The sequence below is a fragment of the Eutrigla gurnardus genome (genome assembly GCF_963514095.1).
Source record: "Eutrigla gurnardus genome assembly, chromosome: 8".
Lineage (NCBI taxonomy): Eukaryota > Metazoa > Chordata > Actinopteri > Perciformes > Triglidae > Eutrigla > Eutrigla gurnardus.
The window spans coordinates 16,898,265-16,918,187 of NC_139922.1; the positions used below are offsets into that span (position 1 = coordinate 16,898,265).

General features: G+C 40.2%; 4 protein-coding genes across 5 annotated transcripts; 2 read left to right on the forward strand and 2 right to left on the reverse strand.

Moving 5' to 3' along the window:
- Positions 1-1,415: 1,415 nt before the first annotated feature.
- ppih (peptidylprolyl isomerase H (cyclophilin H)) lies at positions 1,416-10,647 on the reverse strand. Its single transcript, XM_084016473.1, has 9 exons — positions 10,456-10,647; positions 4,531-4,595; positions 4,414-4,437; positions 4,081-4,125; positions 3,489-3,531; positions 2,850-2,942; positions 2,445-2,532; positions 2,277-2,317; positions 1,416-1,918 (listed from the first exon to the last, which is right to left on the reverse strand). Exons 1-9 carry the CDS (start codon positions 10,519-10,521, stop codon positions 1,850-1,852), a joined length of 534 nt encoding a protein of 177 aa, XP_083872599.1. The 5' UTR covers positions 10,522-10,647; the 3' UTR covers positions 1,416-1,849.
- Positions 4,672-8,705, forward strand: LOC311017165 (putative G-protein coupled receptor 160). 2 transcript variants are annotated; one of them, XM_084015342.1, is made up of 2 exons: positions 4,672-5,287; positions 6,341-8,705. In XM_084015342.1, exons 1-2 carry the CDS (start codon positions 5,262-5,264, stop codon positions 7,461-7,463), a joined length of 1,149 nt encoding a protein of 382 aa, XP_083871468.1. In that variant the 5' UTR covers positions 4,672-5,261; the 3' UTR covers positions 7,464-8,705. The 2 variants fall into 2 exon arrangements, with proteins under 2 accessions (XP_083871468.1, XP_083871469.1); XM_084015343.1 differs by lacking the exon at positions 4,672-5,287 and adding an exon at positions 5,615-6,072.
- Positions 10,648-11,029: 382 nt separating the features above from the next.
- taf10 (TAF10 RNA polymerase II, TATA box binding protein (TBP)-associated factor) lies at positions 11,030-14,010 on the reverse strand. The gene is made up of 5 exons (XM_084016472.1): positions 13,663-14,010; positions 13,262-13,419; positions 12,648-12,712; positions 11,635-11,749; positions 11,030-11,474 (listed from the first exon to the last, which is right to left on the reverse strand). The coding sequence occupies exons 1-5, from the start codon at positions 13,793-13,795 to the stop codon at positions 11,385-11,387; spliced, it is 561 nt and encodes a 186-aa protein (XP_083872598.1). The 5' UTR covers positions 13,796-14,010; the 3' UTR covers positions 11,030-11,384.
- A 304-nt stretch (positions 14,011-14,314) lies between these two features.
- Positions 14,315-19,500, forward strand: LOC311017848 (putative oxidoreductase YteT). The gene is made up of 14 exons (XM_084016466.1): positions 14,315-14,679; positions 14,983-15,091; positions 15,669-15,753; positions 15,843-15,916; positions 16,009-16,068; positions 16,205-16,312; positions 16,546-16,602; positions 16,720-16,850; positions 17,002-17,056; positions 17,135-17,227; positions 17,520-17,654; positions 17,809-17,910; positions 18,453-18,614; positions 18,877-19,500. The coding sequence occupies exons 1-14, from the start codon at positions 14,666-14,668 to the stop codon at positions 19,003-19,005; spliced, it is 1,314 nt and encodes a 437-aa protein (XP_083872592.1). The 5' UTR covers positions 14,315-14,665; the 3' UTR covers positions 19,006-19,500.
- Positions 19,501-19,923: the final 423 nt, after the last annotated feature.

A 19,923-nucleotide genomic window follows, 5' to 3' on the forward strand; every position in this document is an offset into this window, starting at 1 on the left:
AAAAAGACATGATACCTCGGATGATTTAGGAATAGCGATCATTTTGATGTGCTGTGAGAACATTGAGGTCGCACCAGCCTTTAAACAGCCAGAGTCGACAAATATATACTGACTGTAACACCCAAACACAGGAATTCAGTATTCCATACAACAGAACATTTCTACTAGTAACCCTACTATTAAAGTTGAAATGTGATATTATTTTGTAAGAGATAAGCCCCAGATCCTTAGTTCATTGTTTTAAATAAATGAATAAAGGTTATCTAAGGACACCCGAGATGAACAATAACCATAATGTTCCCTTACGATATAAGACAAAGCGTGCTATTTGACAGTGTCCTGAAATGATTCACAATTCAATCGGAAGGGCTTTTTTTCCATCCTGTAATCTTTTCTTACATGATTGCATTGCTTACATTTTATCAGCACACAAATGCTCAAATACCGACATCCTGTTGTAATAACATGTATTTGTTTTCTTCTCTCATATTTCCATAGTGAATAAACTGATTAAATGCTGTCATTATCCTAAATCCACTTCCAGTATTACAGAGCAGACAGACCCAGACTGAGTGTGAGACAGCCCCACCGCAGCCCCCCACCCATTGTCATGTTAATGCGCCACTGGCACTGTTTATGAGCACTGGCTGATGTGTGAAGAGCTCGCTGTTAATGGCTGAGCCCCGTTCTCCCACACAAAGATGGGCTTTAGCATTGACCCCAGAGAGCCTGCCCACGAAGAGACACCCCCTCCTCCCCAAAAAAACCTTCTTCCTGCCTCCATAAGAACAGAGTATCCATCTGAAAGGATTCTTTTGTGCCAAGGGAACAAGGTCCAAGGCAGAAGAGAGAGAGCGTGGATGGGGGAGGGGGTTTGGTTGCCTGGATTTGTATGGATGACTGGGATAAGGAGAGGTAGCCATAAGTTCAGCAGAGGATTGCTTTGGCACTGAAATGTGTGCCTTGGAGGACTCTCGTGCCTTTCACACTGTAAAGTGTTTCCCTCCTTTTCTTCCCAGTGATGAAGTTGAGATTGATTACTATCCCGTATCACCTCAGAGTTCAAATATACACCCCTGCACAATTCCTCATTTATAAAATTCTAATAATTTCCAATGGAAACCAGGTTTTTACATACACATTAAATGGATAAAATTAGATTACAATATCAAAACAAGAAGGGCTTGAGACTAATTACTGAAGATTCTGGCTATTGTAAATATAATACGTACAAATTCTTTGTGTGAAGATGGTAGCAATTAAAAGGATTTTACTACCGTGAAAAATAATTATACAATGATAATGTGAATTAATAATAAAAAATATATATATTTTACTGTAAGGTTGATAGCATTTAAGGATGTAAATAGCTTTGTCCAAACAAACAGGATCTCCTTCAAAAAGTTTTATAAAAATGTAAAATAATGTTTATTGATCATAAATGATTCACGGTGTGACTGAATGTTTCACATCTCAGGTAATTCTATCATTAGGGCTTCAAAAAAAATCACAATTTGTCTTTTTATAAACAGGATACACAAATTGTCTCCATTTGGACGCAACAACAACAGTGTCGAACATGAAGTCTCGTCAGTTCCAAAACCCGTCTGATGGGAATAATCCTGGTTTGGAGACAGCAGTTAACCAGAATCACGTATACCAAACAAAATGAGCATTAGAAATGAGCAAAATGATGTACTGCTGTCCTTCAGTGTGCATTATGGTACAAGGCATCCTTACAGGAATGTAATATGTGGGTTGATTTCTGCTGAGGGGGATCAAGTGACTACTACACTACTTCAGGAATACAGAAGTTGTATGATTCTTGCGTGGTGTTGAGCTAGCTGGATCACATCTCTCCACACTGCGAAATGAGGATGGGGAGCTTGGGCTTGTTGTTGGGTCCTGTCGGAACGTTCTGTCGGCACAGAAGGAGCACAAATAGTAATTACCCACATTGCACAGGCCCATCCTTATCCTAATAGACCGATTACCATACTTGTTACATAACCATGAAGCAGTGCAACATTCATGTACTGCAAGTATTAATGACTGGGAGTCACGGGTTGGATGCCTGCTTTGAAGTGTCTGAAGTTTTAAAAACGTCCAAGACAGTGAACATTTTTACACAAGCATTTAAGACTTCTAAATTACATACATAGTTGTCTTCTAACTTGATTTGAAGAGTGAAAGAATTCAGGGAAATAGAGTAGAGTAGTCATTATATCACAATTCTAACCATTGACGACCATATATTTATATCACTGTGTTTTTACCTCAATTTTTCTCATGATCAGCAAACCGTCGACCACTTTTCCTGAAATGGTCGAGAACAAGACAGGTCAGCTACGACAACTTCACAGACAGTAACCATGACGCACCTACAAATGCAACCAACACTCTAAATAAATATGATTGACAACGGATATCGTAGACGTACTCACCGAAAACAACATGCTTCCCATCTAACCAGTCACATTTAGTGCAGGTGATGAAAAACTGGCAACCGTTTGTCCCTGGCCCACTGTTTGCCTGAGTGAGACGCATATTATTGAGAAAGAATGTCAGTAAAAATCTGTCTATATTAGCCAGCGTTAATTCACTTTGAATGGATCAATCAAATCCTATTGTCTATAGAGGTTGGGGTCAATCCACTTTGACTGGATTAATCAAATCTTAATATACATACATTATATAGATATATAAAAAATAGAGACTGTACAAAATGTTTGCAGGAAATGCAGCATCTTCATTTAATTGACGTTAAAGTCAAAAGACCTCTTCCGGATTCGGGCAGAGTCCCCAACATCTAGGCTCAATCTACATACCATGTACAGTATGGTACATACCATGGACAGGAGACCAGGTGAACAGTGCTTCATTTTGAAGTTTTCATCTGCAAACGGACCTCTGTAGATGCTGCAGATACCAGTGCCATCACCCTTCACAAGAGACAAAAACAATAGTACATAAGAAGGGACTCACATAGAAGATAGAGAAAGCTTGAGTTTCAATGGGCTGTAATTCACAACAGGACCCACCAGGGGGCGGAATATTAAATATTGTCCTCCATCCCTGCTCAAAATTAACTGAAGTCTCTCTGACATCATAGGAAGATTTACTTTAAATAATACAAGTCGTGCTAGATAGTAGATTTAATAGAAAAAAGGAGTACCAGTTCACCAGCTTTTAAAACATCACTTTCTTTATATTCTTTATGGTAAAAATCTTCAGGTCTTTCACTCAAGCAATTATCCTGCCAGGGATTACTGTTGGTTATGGAAACAAGCAAAAATGCTATTTTTCCTGCAAAGAAGCTGGCTCTGTGAAAATATTATACTCAACATACGATGTGAGATCACAAATATAATCCAAGCCGTAAATGCACACAATGACAGATGCATAACTTTATACCGTGAATCACAAGTCATCCTAAAAATGCAACAAGAGCATCAACCGGACAGCAGAAGAGGTGTGCATGTACTTACGTTTACAAAGTCCCCTCCTTGTATCATAAAGTCTTTAATCACCCTGCCAATGAACAATGAAAACATAAGTACAGTCAGATTTTTCCATTGAGTGCCAAAAAGAGACATAATTCTACTTTGCGCTTATCAGTTAAAACAAAAAAATCAACATTAGTTCCCATAAAACACTGTGTTGCTGTATGATTGAGGTGATTTTTCAGGGCCCTAATATTTTGCATGCTGGCTCATTGGATCGACTGTGACACATTAAATAGAACGGGAGAATAATCACACCTGTTTACCCTGCTAGGTCAATGGGATATGCTGAAGTACACCTTATAAACATGGAGGTGCTGAAGGTGGATTTCAACAGTTATTCTTATTCTTAGTCCTGGATCACTCATGTTCATGAGTGATTTTTGCCCTAGAATAATGAATATTCAGAAATCTAAACAGTGACAGAAACATCCTGAATGCCAGGGCTGGACATGGACACCCTTGAAGCTGTGCCATGAGACAACCAGGTTAGATAACAAAAAACCCAGCAGATAGCGCGGGTCATATAACAGCAGTATGACGCGAGTTATACCAAACATGCCGCCATGTTGTTTACCTGTGGAACGTGCAACCTTTGTAACCAATAGGGACTCCGTCCTTCCTGTAGACAGAACAAAATGAAGTAAAAGACAATCACACTGTGTTGTGCTACAAGCTATTACTTCTCACAAAGCAGTTTTGTCCATATATGTGATGCGACTTTTCACGGTAAACGACCATTAAACTAAACCATATAGAAATAGGGAGGGTAACCATGCTACGGGCCAAGCACCTCCTGCAAGAGGTTGAGGTCCGTCAAGTCCACCTCCCCTCAGATGCAGGATGGTGAAGTAGTGTGTGTGTGTGTGTGTGCGTGCAATAAAAGAATACAACCCTTTCATTACTTTACCTGAACTCTCCAGTGCAGAACTGCCTGTAAGACATAACAAAAGTTTTAAGTGACATATTTCAAAAGTCAGACCTGCACAAAACAAACTAAACGCCATCACATAGACTCTCTCCTTACCGGAAATTTTCTGCCATCTTTGGAACCACATCGGCAAACAGCTCAATCTTCATCCGTCCGACATCCTTGTTAACAGAAATAACAAAAGACAGAAAGTTTCAGCTCAGCGAAACCTTCATGGCACGGAGAGAAACTGGTTATTCTTGTTACACAAATCTGAACCAACCAGTTTCACAATAAGACCATCTGCAGCAGCACCAGATAATCCTACTGAAGAACTGGTTTAGGGTTTCTTCTCTCTTCCTTCTACTTCTGACTTTTAATACAAGGACACATTAGCCTTGTCAAGTAGACCGCTCATCGCAATAATACTGTACAAGCCATTTTGTCCAAGTTCTGATTCTCAATGGTCAAAGCATGCATAATAGAAATATGTTAATTATGCCACAATCTCCACGCAAGACTTTAATGTCAGATGTGTGTTTGTGTGCGTGTGTGTGTGCACCCTCGCCTCCCACCACCCAGAGGGACACGCAAATGGCTGACTGTTGTAACATTGTCTGCGTGTCTGTATATGCGTGTATGAAAACAAACATTGTGCCGTCGTGAAAAGAGTGGTTTGTCCCCATGACAACACTGCACAACTCTCCCTTCAGGGCTCGCACACGACTCAGTAAAACAAACTGTCTTTGCCGTTTAGACAATACTGTGCGTTTTCAGTTTTCCAGGGAATGACATGAAATACGGACGCTATCTGTAGAGCTAATTATCTGCTAAGGGTTTTTCTCTGGATGGAGTCGGACATGCCCAACAACAGGTAAGACAGCTTATAATGTAAAGTTTATTTTTTTAATACCTCCATTTTAGGGGCTACTCTCTACAATTTGATGAATGTTTATTGCTGAGCTGAACTGACTTTTGCTGTGATGCTGGAACGAGGATGTCAAATTTCATGTCAAAAGAGCCCTTTGGTTTCCACAGCAATAAATCTTTAAGGAAGATGAGAAACCTGCACTGAAATGATTGAGATACGAGATCAAAGGTTCCACTCAAAAGCCAAGCCGCTGCCACACCTGCTTTAAATTGTTTACTGCTTTATAAACTTGTATTTCTGAATGACAAGAATAGCTGATCAAAGTCCCTTTTTCCACAGGCTGAGGACTTTAATAAATGCATGCTATAACAGCAGTTATCAGACAACTTTTCCTATAATACACATCTAGTGTAAAAGCACAGAAATCTGGTACAGGTGTTCAAACGCATCCACAGGGTGTGGTTTCCACTAAGTATTGTTGGGGGAAGTTGTTCAGAGTTCCGTCGGGGTTATCGGTTACAGGACATGCAAATCCAAATAAGAGGCAGACACCTTCAGGGCATATGGGAGGGAAAACAAGCCAGCTTCATTTTTAGGGTCAGGAGGCGTGTCCCATCGGTTGCTGGCATTCACAATAGGAAGGTGGAGCTATAAAGAACGGCCTCAAATTAACTGCTCCAACTGACATCAGTCACACACCTCCGCGATGAGCCTTGAGGAAAGCATGCAGGCTCCCTCGCTGGATCTCAACTGAAACTCGCTGGATTAAAACAAGCCTGAGCACAGAGGTACAGATGACCGAGGGGCACACACTGTTTTCTTTTTCTCCTGTAATGTTGAAAAGGAAATTTAGGATGGTGCGTGTGCAAAAACAGAACATACTTGAGAACCAAAGTGTGTCTGAAAACAGCAAGAGATTTTCTATTATTTACTTATTTTTAACCACAATTCAATTTTTTAATAATTGCCAGTGTACTGTAGTGACAGTGAATGAAATTGGAATCATCATTGTTTGAATAGTTTCGTTCCTAACAAATATTATCTTGTCCTCCACAGCCTTTCCTGGAGCACCCTGATACCGAACGGAGCACCGTCTGTGTCTTTGGAAACCAGCCGTACCTTCAACATGCTGGGCATTTTAGAGCAAAAGGATGTGGCGTCTGGCTGTCATAGCAATAACGCCGACAGGTATCTGGTACTCATGCTTTTGAAGACGACAATGGACACTGTGGTCCTTTACTTTTGCTGCCAGAAGCTGTGCACCTGCTTTTTACGGATGTGCAGTCTGTCCATCATCTTGGCTGACATAGTGATGGTGTGTCTCATAGCCAGCATGTGGTTCCTTGGTCCTGAAAGGTATATTTTGTCACTCTGCTACCTCTTGGCGAATGCCTCGGCGACATATGAAGCACTGCCACTGCCCATGATGTGCCTGGGCTTATTGGACTACTGTTTAGAAGACACCTACCTTGGCAAACAGAGCGACTTATGCACATTTCTAAGGAACCTGGTCTTGACGTTGGTGGTGTGGATCCTAGCGCTGACCTACTCCTTTGGTTCGGTCACACCCGATTTGATGGAACTAAATTTTGGGACAGGGGTTATGGTTCTAGTGTGTGAGGTACGGGAGTCTACACTTGCAAACTACTTCGTTTTAGGGGTTTTTACAGCAGTTATTTGTGCAATGCTGCCTTTCTGGGCAATGATTCCGCAGTGGGTGAAGGAGGCCGAGAGGTTATTAGAAGCAAGGGAAAAACCAGAGAAGCAGAGCAGTGACTTGTTGTTCACCTTGACCAACCAAGATGAGACAAAAAGCGGCGAGGAGAATTATCTGGAGTCCATCCAACCGTGCCCACCTCCGTGGTTCAGCCTAACATTAGGCTTTGGTATGTTGTGGATGCCTTATCTCTCCGTGTCCATGGTCTGTATTGTCTCTGGCATGGGAGTCCCGGCCTATATCATGGTTAACCTTCTGTGGCTGGAGTGTGCAAACAGTTTACTGACGGGGATGGTGTTTTGGGAAAAGAGCAAGTCACAAGGACCGTACACCCGGCTCCCAGAAAACGTGTGCTCGTGGCACGTTTACTGGCATTTAAGCAAAGGCACACGACATCAGGAATTCCCCATAGCCGTGTTCAACCCATCAAAAGAGAAGAGTAACACTCTCCTGTGTGTGTGATGGGAAAAGATGTCAACAATTAACCGGTTCGATCACAGACTCGACAGCGAATACCAAGAGGAAACCATGAACGGAGACCGGTTCAGCTGCTTGTGCTAGATTCTTCAACTGACACCTGAAACCTGCATCTCTCACCACCTCTCATTCAGCACATGCAGTGCATAAGCAAAGAGTTAAACAGCAACATGTTGCAGCTGACAAGGTGGTGACTGGATTAAAATATACTTCGGGAGTTGGGGAGCCAAGTTTCATGAAAGCTTTAATAATTAAGCTTAACTTTTGTAAATATTTCTTTTTTTTTTTATGACCATAGATGCTGTATTTTCTACAGTCATTTGTATACGTTTGTCACAAAAGCCTTTTTTAAAGATTGTTTTAGACTTGAAGGAAATGCTGTTTACTCATGATTTTTATCTATCCCTATTACCTTTCTGTCCAAAAAGGTATAACAGCTTCTAAATGCATATCTCGAAACACAGTCCTTCATTTTCACTTGCACTGAACCATGGCTTGTTCTACCTGTTGTTTAATGAAAACCTATTTACATGCTTTAATATTGTTGAGTGGTGTTTTCAATTATTGATTGTTTATGTATTTATGTTTATTTGTCAGGACATTGACAGTGACATATGATTTAACTGTGAAGGTGAAGCCACCTGTCTGGTGGGCGTGGTTAATAAAAGAGCCCTCCTGCACACAGCTGTGAGCAGTTGCGGTGCTGAGTGCCATGTGAGGCAAACTGAGTGGGTGCAGTCGAATAGTCAAAAAATAAGGTCCTAACTCCTATTCCTATCTCCTATTCCTTGACCTCTGGGGAAAACGTCACGGGGTTAAGGAAAGGCGATAGGAGAACTCAAAAGGACTTAGGAATAGTCGACCGCGGTGTTCAGAGAATCCGACCGGACTTTCACTAAGCTACGTCATTATATCGCGGCCGCTGATGATTGACAGCTGATGATCGGCACCGGCGATTGACGTGCGTCTGCGCTGGAGAAACTACAATAATGGACTACAAAAAGCGCATCTTCCACTTCTCCACATGTTGGTTTTATAAACAGCTGGTTCACTGACCGGCTTCAGGTCCAGCAGCTCCTCCTTTCTGTTTGACCGTTGTTTTATTTACTTTTCATTTGTGGTTTTAGTTTCGTTTTTGTCAAACATTTGTAACATGATTGAAATAAATAAAAAAAAAACATTAAATTATTATCACTGTCCACACATTTATCATCACTATTCCAATTACTCTGTCTGCATGAAAGTCATTGTTAAATATGTAAATGCACCTATCGTTTGTTTTCATGAACGGCTGAGGTGTGCGGCACTTTAAATGTTGCTCTCGCAAAGAATTGTGGGTCGGCGTAATCTCCTTTCCTATGGCATAGGAAGGTCCGTTGCATCCTATGCTAAAGGAGCTCTGAAAGGAAGCATTGGAGCTCCTTTCCTATGCATTTAGAGAATTCGAACAGCTCTTATCATGGCGGCCACTTGTTTACTTCCGGGTCACTTCTTCAGTTAGGAACCTTCCTAAGCAAAAAAGACTATTCGACTGCACCCAGTGTCTCTCTCGTCTTCCTTCTTTCTCCTCCGCGTACGGCGCTGACAACGTGGGTTTTACACCAGTAGCCGCTGTATGGCTGCTCTGCCAACAAATATAATTTTTAAAAACAAAAGCTTAATTTATTTGAAATGTGCCATTAATTACACGTATATTTATCCATTTAAAATGTAATTTTGCACATCAACAAGGTAGCAGCACCTTCCCATATAGAAGCCTACACACATTAGTGACTGCTTCAGTCACTGCCTGTTTCAGACCAGGCTGTAACGTTACTCACACCAACAACACGATAGTTCTTCAGCTTCCTGGCCGACAAGAACATCACTGGAAACAACACGTCATTACATTACATTACATTTGTGCATGGAATATAGCCAAGATATGTAACTAGCTAGCTAGCAAGCCATGGTTATGGCCATGTTGGTGACGTACATTGTCCAAGATGAGCGATGGAGTTCACTGAGCAGTTTCACACAGAACTAAATGATACCAAAAAAATCTACTCCAAACTGGGACTTCCTTGGCTTGTAAAATTACCTTTGAAATTGACATTGACTGTACAACTTTTTCTGATATAAGGTCACACGGGGGTCACCGAGAGGGACGTGACTTAGCCTACATGGTACTCTGGATGGGCTCCTTTATTCATTTTGCTACATGAAAATCTAATAAAACTATTTTGGCAACAAGTGTCAGTAACTGCATTAATTATGAATGGAGACCAATAAATTTGTGATTTTGCGTCAAGACTGATTACAGAGTAACGCAACTGGAAGTGAACAAGAACACAATCGGAGAATGTTGAATTAAATTGTCCTAAAGTTGAACAAATTAATGCATTAAATCAAGCATAAAGTAAGTGTAAGAATAAAAAAGTGGGTAAACATAGTTTTAAAACTTAGTCATGTTAAACCCATATACAGAGCATTGAATAAAACGCTGCAGTGGAAATAAATTACAAGTTGTGAAGACACATATGGACACAAGGAGACCCCTTCGTGCACTGAACATCTCAGTTAAACTTTAGCATAATATCTGAGTAAACTCTGTAAAGCCCTGACGATGGATTGACGGATCAGTCTCGTCTTACAGACCAAAGATAAGTACTATAATTTTTTTTGCAATAAACTGCCACCACTGAGAGAAACCATTCAAACCAGGATACCAGACCACCATTTCGACACTTGTACCGTAATTACAATGCGAGGCGCTCAACACAATATTAGCCGCGCGAGAGTAATGTAGAATCTGCACATCGTTCATTGTTATGTGTCTCACATGCGTGTATTAATATGAAGACGTTTAAAAACCACCAACGAAGCTAAGCGGTTCACAACTTTGAACGCGATATATTTGTGCGACGTTGAGATACGGTAACGTTAACATAACGTTAGCTAGCCGGTGTTAGCTTATCTCTTTCTTTCTTCTACTCACCTGGCCTCCGATGGTTATGTCGAAGAAGACAATCGGGTTGTTGGGATTTGTTGACTGGACAGACATTGCGACTCCTTCCTCGATAGTTAAGACAAAATAAAAATAACTATTTGTCGGATAGCACGTGAATAATTTGAATGTCTAGCATATGAGCTGTTTGGACATACGGGTGCTCAGGAGAGACATGTTACGGTCCGCAGTTGGGGACAAAATACTGACATCGCGGGGGAAAGCGCGATTGGAGGGAAGTGCATTTTTAAAAGTTTGGTTGCAAAAAACATTTACTGGAGGATTTACGCGACTTCGGGAATAGTTGTGCTGTCACACTTGACTTATAAAGCATTATAATGCAGTAGAAGTGCTTCATTAATCTTAAAATAAAATCAAATAAAATCATGAAAATATGACACTATTAATAAAATTGAATAATACAATGTAATGAAGCTGTATTTTACTTTTGCACAATAAGATTGTTAAACAAGTGCCTTTATAGATGTAGACTGTCACAAAATGTATAGCTGTTCTATTTGTGTCAGACAGATGTAACATCTCAGACATCAAGGGTTTTGGTAAAGGTTTTATTTCCACAACAAAACTTAAACATACAATGCAACATATTTGAAAGGAGACTCCACAAAAAAAAAAAAAAAAAAAACTGGGCACTTGCTGCAGTGGCCCGGGTTTGAGTCTGACTCAGCACTTTGCTGCACCCTGACCCCCTACCTGATTATCACTATCATGTCCAAGGCAAAAAAAGCCCCCAACAAATAATCTTTAAAAAAATGGCAAAGTGACTACAAAGATTTTTTTTACCAAAACACCACGATAAAAAAAAAGAAAGAAAAAAAAAGCAATATATGTGTTAACAGACTCTAGTTGGTCAGCAGGGAGATAAAACTAGCGAAAGCAAAAAGCCTTGAAGGACAATTCTATGTAAAGTAATATGGTTTCTTGACATTGACGCCATATTCTGAGAGGGCAGGAGTCAGGTCTTCCATAGTCAGAGTGTACTTCTTATCCTATATATAGAAAAGGAAACAATACAAAACCATAAACAATCAGGAATAACATGATCAGAGATGATCCATGATTTAAAACGATTGAACACATACAGCAGTTTCAAGATATAGTATGGCGGTATTACATTTGGAGCATGTTACAAATTAGAGAAAAACTCACCTTTGTTTTACTCCTCGAGCTTCCTGATGCAGTGCCCTTCATTTTACAGTACTGCAGTGCATCATTGGCAATATCTGAGATAAACTTCTGAGAAGCCAGGGAGATCAGACGGATTCTAAAGAAATGAAAAAAGAAAATCATTGTTGCTATACACAGCCAGCCTGGGCCTACAGTATCTATCTATCTTACTATGGGAAAAAAAACTAAGTAATAGAGTCAGGTCAAAGAGTTCCATTGATCAAGAAATCATTCTAGCAACTATCATAAAGTTGACAGTAAATGTTTAACTTTCAATTTTTAATAGTCAAGACAAGCATGGCAGTCACTCAACCATCAAGTCAGTTTAAGTCATCCAGGTCCTGATAACCCTCGAAACTTTATCGTAGGCAACTGGACTTGCTGTAGGTTTTCAAAGACGTTTCGCCTCTCATCCAAGGGATTTCTTCACTGAAGATTTCTGATAATAAAGTTTTCAAGGATGAGTTTGTAAACTTTTTAACATTATCTTGATCACTCTGCAAACCACATGACCCTACCAAGTACATACCTTGACTAAAAACATGACAAAACTGCCGTCATCACAAGTGGCAATTAAAACAATGCATCCAAATTACTTCAGCACGACACGTTAGGTTCTAAAAATAATTTAAAGAATAAGGAAACATCTTTTCAGAATAAATTCATCTATAGAATGTCGCTGTTGGGACCTCTTCATAAGTGCAACACATGCAGTGCCTGTGAGCTTACAAAACATTCATAATTTAAACAAGTAGATAAGATTAAGTTTCTCAGATATTTAAACTCCCAACAAGTAATTAAAAAAGCTTAATAGGGCTTTACAATGTGCCTCTCATTCACACATTCTACAAGCACTTTAACTGCTTGTGTGTCCGTACTGTGAGTCTAATACCAGCAGTTTGATCAGTTTAATTTTGTTCCATGGGGTTACAAGTGGATCTGCTCACAATGAAGCTTGAAAGGAGCCTATACTACTCAGTCTTTGTTGCACTTACATTCTTGGATCAGAAGCCTCAAAGCCAGCCCGGTTGAGGTAGTGGCCTGTTACTGCATCAGGAATCTGAAAAAACAAACAAAAAAACCTTCAGCCTGTGGTGAAGATTCACATCCAGGCCTGTTCACTGCAACGGACACTTATTTGTGCAGAACATTATTACTGCATGTCTGCCATTCAGTGATGATCAGCCAAGTGAATTGTAGCAAGAACACTGGTACAACCTCTGATCGCTGAATTAATAGGCCTAGTGTGAGTGCACCCTAAAAAGGACAATTGAATAACAAAAGGTAATGTTCATAAATGGAGGGAAGGGTGTGCTGGGTGACCTGGGGGTGGTAAGGGCCCTACCCTTACCACCCCAGGTAGGGTCTGTATAACCAATTATCAGTATGGAAGAAAGCATTGAACGTAAAAAAAAAATGTAACCCTAAATTCAATGACATTTTGATGACACTCTGATGATGTTTTGATGTACTTAACTATGATGACCCACATAAATCAATCAAATAAAATTATGAGGAAAAAAATAAATGTGTGGTCTCTCTGACAACATGGACATGTATTTACTGCATTTACAGCATGTTGTGAGCCGACTGATAGAAGTTGCCGTACCGTGGGAGTGTACTCTTCTAGCTGCATGAGGAAATCTGCCAGGGGAGCTGTGGAGAGGGCTGGCTTCATGTCTCCATTGGTGATGCCACCAGGAACATAGACGCCGTTGGAGACAGATGAGTCCGCTGAAGGTGTCACCATGGCTGCTGAAGCTGAAGCTGGATACATTCATTTGGGATTAAAAAAAAAGAAAGAAAATTCTCTACCTATATTGCACAGTTCACAAATAATGATGAGTCACAGTTTTAACTTTCTGTAATAGGGTGTTTAGCAAAATTGTCTTCAGAAAGTTAGTGCATAGTGCAATTCCTTTTACACATTACCTATAAAGCTATCATGCCTCGAAGTTACTAAACAGTTGACAACATGGACAGTAACATTAGTGAGTCACATAACGTTACCATTACTCGTAACCGAAGGGATGCTGCTGACGTTGGTGGTTGCATTATCGTTTGCGATACAATTACTTGAAGTCGAAGACGTCGTGGATGACACGCCGGTTGTGACGGACTGATTAACGTTGTCTATATTCATATTGATGTCAGCGTTAGCTAACGCGCTAACCTTGGCTAGCTAGCACAGATAATACGTCCAAATATGCCCAAAAGCGCGACCCCGTGCTATGTAGCTCTAACACTAGTCTTCTACACAATACTTTGGTGTGAAGTATAGCCCCTGTTTTTACCCGGGTGATATTAAAAAGACTGAATTCGGAGCTAGTTAGCTAGCATTAGGAATGTTTGTAGCTAACGTTACCGAGCAGCTGAAAGCTGAGCTCAGGCTGCGGTGCAGAGTCACGTGCCCTCTGCTGTACGTATCGGATCTGACGAAAGTAGCCGAAGATTCCCGAAGACCCTGTAAAAATGCCAGCAGCTAACTCGGTAGATTGCTAAAAAGCTGGTGACGAGTAACGGTATAAGGATTTAGTAGCACTATTAAAACCACTTTACGCGGTATCTGCTCATTGTGATACGTGAACGTAATACCGTTAACACTGTTTTGCGAATACTCATACTAATACATAGGCCTACTAAAAATGTTGCCTTTTGGTGATGTCGGAAACATTTGCAATGCCAGTAGAGTGACGTGTTGAGTTCTGTGGCAGTGGCGTTGTAAAATGATTAATTGTTTTGACATGCGTTTTACGTTTTGTTCCGTTTATTTCTATGTTCTATTTTCCAACAAGGAAATGACAGTTTACGGGGAGCAGTGAATGCAGCAGCAAGGGTCTCGTGCGTACTGTAGGGGGCGTTACGCCACTTTGTGACTGCTTTGCGGTAGGCTTTTTTGCTCGAAGAAGTAAAGCGCTTCTACAATCATACACACTCCGACGTGTGTGATTGTAGTCGTGTCTTGGCACAATTGGACCAACGCGGAAAACGGGGAGGAGGTTCTGACAGCTGTATGGGACAGAACAGGTACCGAGCCATGTCATAAACTGTTAAACGAAAAAAAAAAACAGTTTTAACGAGCTATAGTTACCTATTCATACATTTTAATGTTATCTATTTATTTGAAAGGATGTAGACGTGATTACGTGTTAAATTCACCTTCAAAGGATGACTCTCTTCATCTAGAGAACTATATGTAGTGAATAATTAACCCAGATTACAGGGAGTATCCTGTTTACTGTAGACTGCATCAACCTCTGCCCGATGAGTGTTTATTACCTAAGGGCTAAGGTACTGTGCGGAACTACAAGCTTTGGTTTTTGTTAAAAGTTCACAGGGCACCAGAATGACTTCCCCTGTCCGTGTTATCGTGGTGGGAGCCGGCTGCCGGGGGGAGATCTACTCGCAGTATGCATCCATCCACCCTGAGCGTGTTAAGGTCAGGAGAGGACGCCCTGCAACCTCATCTTATCAACAAGGAGGGAATTGAGTAATTTGTAAATAAACATTTATGTGACAGTTCAAGTAGATCATTAAATGTTTTCTATATCAATACACAGTGGGTTTATTTAGAGCAGAGGTCTTCAACGTTTTCAGGCCAATGACTCCCAAGGCTTAGAGTGACCCAATGGAGGGACCCCCTATCTTATAAAATTGTGTTCCTTATTACTATTATAATTACTGCTGCCTATAGTGCCACTTTTCACAGTTTCAATCACAATTTCTCAACATAATATTAAACAAACAGGAAGATTTATATTTGCTTAGTATAGGTTGTATTCACATCAAGGTGTATTTTATGGACATATTTACATTTTTGGAAGAAAAAAGTTTGGGATCAAATAATTTCGTAGACCCCCTACAGTAACTGCGGACCCCCTAGGGGTCCCGGACCCCCTGTTGAAGACTCTGATTTAGAGCATACATTTAATACATGACTTTTACTTGGATCTTTCCCTTTCCCTGATCTGATTATTTGTTACATCCAGTTCATTAACTCAACTTCACCACTTCAGGTTGTTGGAGTAGCTGACCCAAGGAAATTTGCTCGCACTAAACTTCAACACCAACACAAAATTCCAGATGAAAACACATTTGAAGGTGAGCATCAAATGAAAAACAAAAATGCACAAACTGTTTATAATTATCCGGCTCATACAAAATGATTGAATGCTCTTTTCTTTAACTAGACTGGCACTGTATAGTCGAAAGAGAGCAGTTTGCAGACGCTGTGTTAATTTGTACCCCAGACCGTCTTCATAAGGTAAACATACAATAAAATGTATTAACTAGTCTTTATGTGGAACTTTGTCATTGTTCTTTGTCTATTCTATTAAACTAGTGTATGTTCCCCAGGAACCTGCAGTGGCCTTTGCAAAGAAGGGCTACCATGTTCTGCTGGAGAAACCAATGGCAGTGAGTGCTTTGTAACTAAACAGAAACCATGTTAACATATAATATTTTCTTGTTGTCTGAAATATGAAAACGTAACCCTCTTTTCCTTTATATGATTAGAACTGTTATTGACTCCAGTGTGTTCATGTGACTTTAGACAACGGGTGAAGACTGCAGAGCGATTGTAGAGGCTTGCACTCAGAGTGGCGTGATGCTATCAGTGGGTCATGTTCTCCGGTATGATCCTGTCATCCACAAGATAAAGGTGAGGTTTATGAAAACATTTGACCGTTTTCTCCACCCGGCATGGCTCTTAGTTTTAGGTTCAAATATTTGGGTGCCAAAAAAAGTTGAGTTTTAATATGAGAGTTAAGCATGTTTTGATTGTTTCAATTACAGAACACAAAAACAGAATATTTTCTCACATTCAGACAAGTGTTGAACAGAATGACAAAATTCCAATTATGATTTTACCCTTGTGTTTTTTTCTTCTTCTAGGAGCTGATAGATGCTGGAGTCATAGGTGATGTGATGCACATTCAGCACCTTGAGCCGGTAAGAATGCAAATAAAATAAAAATGAATGAAAAACTATTTCTGCTTTTAGCAGATCATTTTTTTTTATTATTAAAAACAGTTTTAAGCGGATTTGTTTCGTCAACCTCTCCTTCAGGTCGGGTTTTATCACTTTGCTCACTCATTTGTCCGAGGAAACTGGAGGAACGAAGCAGAGAGCTCTTTTGCTCTTTTGGCTAAATCCTGCCATGACATCGACCTAATACATCACTGGGCCGGAGCACGCAGGTAAACAATGAGCCACCAATGATCAACTACAAGCTCTTGTGATGTTCAGAAAAAAGATGCAGTTAACACGGTTGGAACACAGTTTGTGTGTTTTCAAGTGGACGTGGTTGTTTTTTTTTAAATCATTAACTTTGCCGTTTGTACTTGGAAGATGTGTGAAAGTGTCATCATTTGGATCCGTCAGCCACTTTGGAAAAGAAAGCAAGGTCTGTTTACAGTATCAAAAGAAAATGTCTCCAAACTAAGCCCGAATATGAAATATGACATTGCTAGTTTATTTTCAGCCAACAGGTGCTGGAAGTCGCTGCCTGGATTGTTCTATAGAAGGAGACTGTCCATACTCGGCATGCAAAATCTACCTGGATAAAGTGAAACGGGTTAATATTTTAGCACACTCAGTATCTTCCATTACATCTCACTCACTTTTATCTAATGGCTTTCTTAACTGATGGTAAATTAATGTTCATTTTAAAAACATTTTTACTTTGTGATATATTAACCGTAATCCTTTTTTTAAATCACGTTTTTTTTTTTTTTTACTGTAAAGCACTTTGTACTCAGAAGTAACTTTGTTTTTGAAAGGTGCTATATTGGTGAAGTTTATGATTTATTTATTTTAGATTGTACCATCTGTGAACATAATCCTTAACATGTGTTTGTGCGTGCTAGGGTCACACTGGCTGGCCTGTATCAGTCATATGTCCGAGCTCCTTACCAGACATCGAGTCAGTAACTGAGGCCCTGAGGACCGGACCATATGGCCGCTGTGTCTACGAGTGTGACAACGATGTCTGCAGTAACCAGGTTAGAAAACACTGGCTGTCTAACACACTCAGGATCAGCTGTTCATCTCCACATATTGAACCGTCCCTCTCTGAACCCTTAAAGCTTTGTTGCTAGTACTAGTATCCATGGTGGTATCAATGTCTCTTCTTGTTTGTGTGTTCTGTTCACTCAGGTTGTTAACATGGAGTTTGAAGGGGGTCTGACGGCAGCCTTTTCCATGGTGGCATTCACTGAGGAGCTATGCAAGCGGAAAACAAGCATCTATGGCAGCAAGGTCAATCATCAATCATCCCTCACTTATGTCTCTGTTTGTTTATATTGTATATATACTTTATATATGTACTATACATATTATAGTCACTGTTTGTTTATTGTTATTGTCCTCAATGTATGCATCTTAGTCACCATGACAAATTCCTCGTTGGTGTAAAATCCTTTTTGGTAATAAATATGTTTCTGATTGTGAGATTTTGAAAATCTGTTTTGTAAAGATTTGTTCCCATTCAGCCACAATAGTTGAGCGCTGATGTGATAAGGTCTGGCAGTTTCTTCCACAATAAATTAGAAAATTAGTAAAACATGGCCCAGCCCTAAAGAGCACAGATTATGTGGGGTGTATTACTTTTGGCTATTTAGTGTACCAGGATATGCAATCAATCCAATGTGGCACAACTTTAGAAATAACAGTTGTTTTTCTACGATGTTAACACACGTGAAAGTTTTGAGAAAAAGTGAGCTACCGTATCCTGGTATGACCTAACATAGTCATGTTGTCATGCACCAGTTAAATAACACACATGAACCATGTCTTCACAGGGCGAGCTGACATATGAAAACCATGAGATACGCGTGTTTGATTTTCTGACCCAAAGATCCACACAGCACAAGGCGCACAGTGACGCCCCCGGGCTCTTTGGCATGAGTGGACATGGTGGAGCAGACTACCACCTTATGGATGCCTTCGTTTCCGCTGTGGCAGTGAGTGCTTTTTAAAATTCTCCTTAGCCCACTCCAGAATCGACTCATTAGGTTGTTCCAGAATATGAGCAGCGTTCTCTTGAATCTTGGCCTTTTATTGACAGTTGACCTGTATTTGCAGTTGTTTGTCCACATTCAGAATATTCACTGTATTTATATTGTTGTACCCGTGGAGGACATTAAATCCATGTAAAGGACTTGGAGACACTGAGTGCGATGGCTGATTAACCGTGTGTGTGTTTCTGTTTTTTTGTGAGCACAGAACAATGATCCATCCCTGATCCGCTCGGGCCCTGAGGAGACGCTGCTGAGCCATTTGCTGGTGTTTGAAGCCGAGCGTTCGCGACTAGAGAGCAGGGTGGTTTACTGTGGCGACCTCGGCCAGAGCTAGACGACTGAAAAAAACCACAACACAATCAATCAAAATGGCCTCACCTCAAAAATCAAACACTATATTGAAGCTTGGTGGACGATCAGAGGGGACGACTCATGATGCTCTCATTAATTTACACCTCAACCCTATCAGCCGACTACCCGTTCAAGTTTAACTGTGACACTACAGGCAACGACATTGTTGCTTTCATGCATTGCTCAATTGAGATTTTGGGCTATTTTGCTTCCGTACATTTCTTCTTTCAGACTAGTGATAAGAAAACATCAAAAATACACATTATGTATTTAGGTCTGTAGATTTCTATATCAACTGGGGAAGTTTCATGTTGGTATCTGTTTATCAAAATGTTTATCCGAGTGTCGCTCCTTCAATCATTCACCTGAATAGAGGGCCAAATCGTGGAGTGTACTGTGGCTTTACTGTTTAGTTCATATTGCTCAGGGCTTTTAATTGTGTGTGTGTGTGTGTGTGTGTGTGTGTGTGTGTGTGTGTGTGTGTGTGTGTGTGTGTGTGTGTGTGTGTGTGTGTGTGTGTGTGTGTGTGTGTGTGTGTGTGTGTGTGTGTGAGAGAGAGAGTGAATGAGAGAGAGAAATATGGTAATACTTGATTATATTATTATTTTTTTTTATGATGAAAGTGTTCTCACATTTTTTAATACAAATCTGCGTAATTGAAAATGTCTTTGAGTCATTGTTTTGTTCTTAATGTCATCACACACACAATATGATTTTTCCCACTTGTGCAGATAATATCTCAGATATGTATCATGGTTTAATGTAAAAAATACTACTGAGCTATGAAGGGAATACATAAAATAACTACATTTATTGACTGAACAAATGCACATTCATATACATAACTATGCTAATAGCTCTTGTTGAATCAAGTATATTATTCCCTGTTGAATAACTGATA

Excerpts from the sequence above, each read along its gene's own strand:
- LOC311017165 (XM_084015342.1), top strand. The coding sequence starts at position 5,262 with ATGGAGTCGGACATGCCCAACAACAG. Across the intron at positions 5,288-6,340 it reads TCGGACATGCCCAACAACAG|CCTTTCCTGGAGCACCCTGA; the intron begins GTAAGACAGCTT and ends TGTCCTCCACAG.
- ppih (XM_084016473.1), bottom strand. The coding sequence starts at position 10,521 with ATGTCTGTCCAGTCAACAAATCCCAACAACCCGATTGTCTTCTTCGAC. Across the intron at positions 2,943-3,488 it reads AAGGAGGGGACTTTGTAAAC|GGTGATGGCACTGGTATCTG; the intron begins GTAAGTACATGC and ends TCTCTTGTGAAG. Across the intron at positions 1,919-2,276 it reads TGATCATGAGAAAAATTGAG|AACGTTCCGACAGGACCCAA; the intron begins GTAAAAACACAG and ends CTGTGCCGACAG.
- taf10 (XM_084016472.1), bottom strand. The coding sequence starts at position 13,795 with ATGAATATAGACAACGTTAATCAGTCCGTCACAACCGGCGTGTCATCC. Across the intron at positions 12,713-13,261 it reads TAGAAGAGTACACTCCCACG|ATTCCTGATGCAGTAACAGG; the intron begins GTACGGCAACTT and ends TTGTTTTTTCAG. Across the intron at positions 11,750-12,647 it reads GAGGCTTCTGATCCAAGAAT|AATCCGTCTGATCTCCCTGG; the intron begins GTAAGTGCAACA and ends TCATTTCTTTAG.
- LOC311017848 (XM_084016466.1), top strand. Across the intron at positions 16,313-16,545 it reads CTGTCATCCACAAGATAAAG|GAGCTGATAGATGCTGGAGT; the intron begins GTGAGGTTTATG and ends TTCTTCTTCTAG. Across the intron at positions 16,603-16,719 it reads ACATTCAGCACCTTGAGCCG|GTCGGGTTTTATCACTTTGC; the intron begins GTAAGAATGCAA and ends CCTCTCCTTCAG.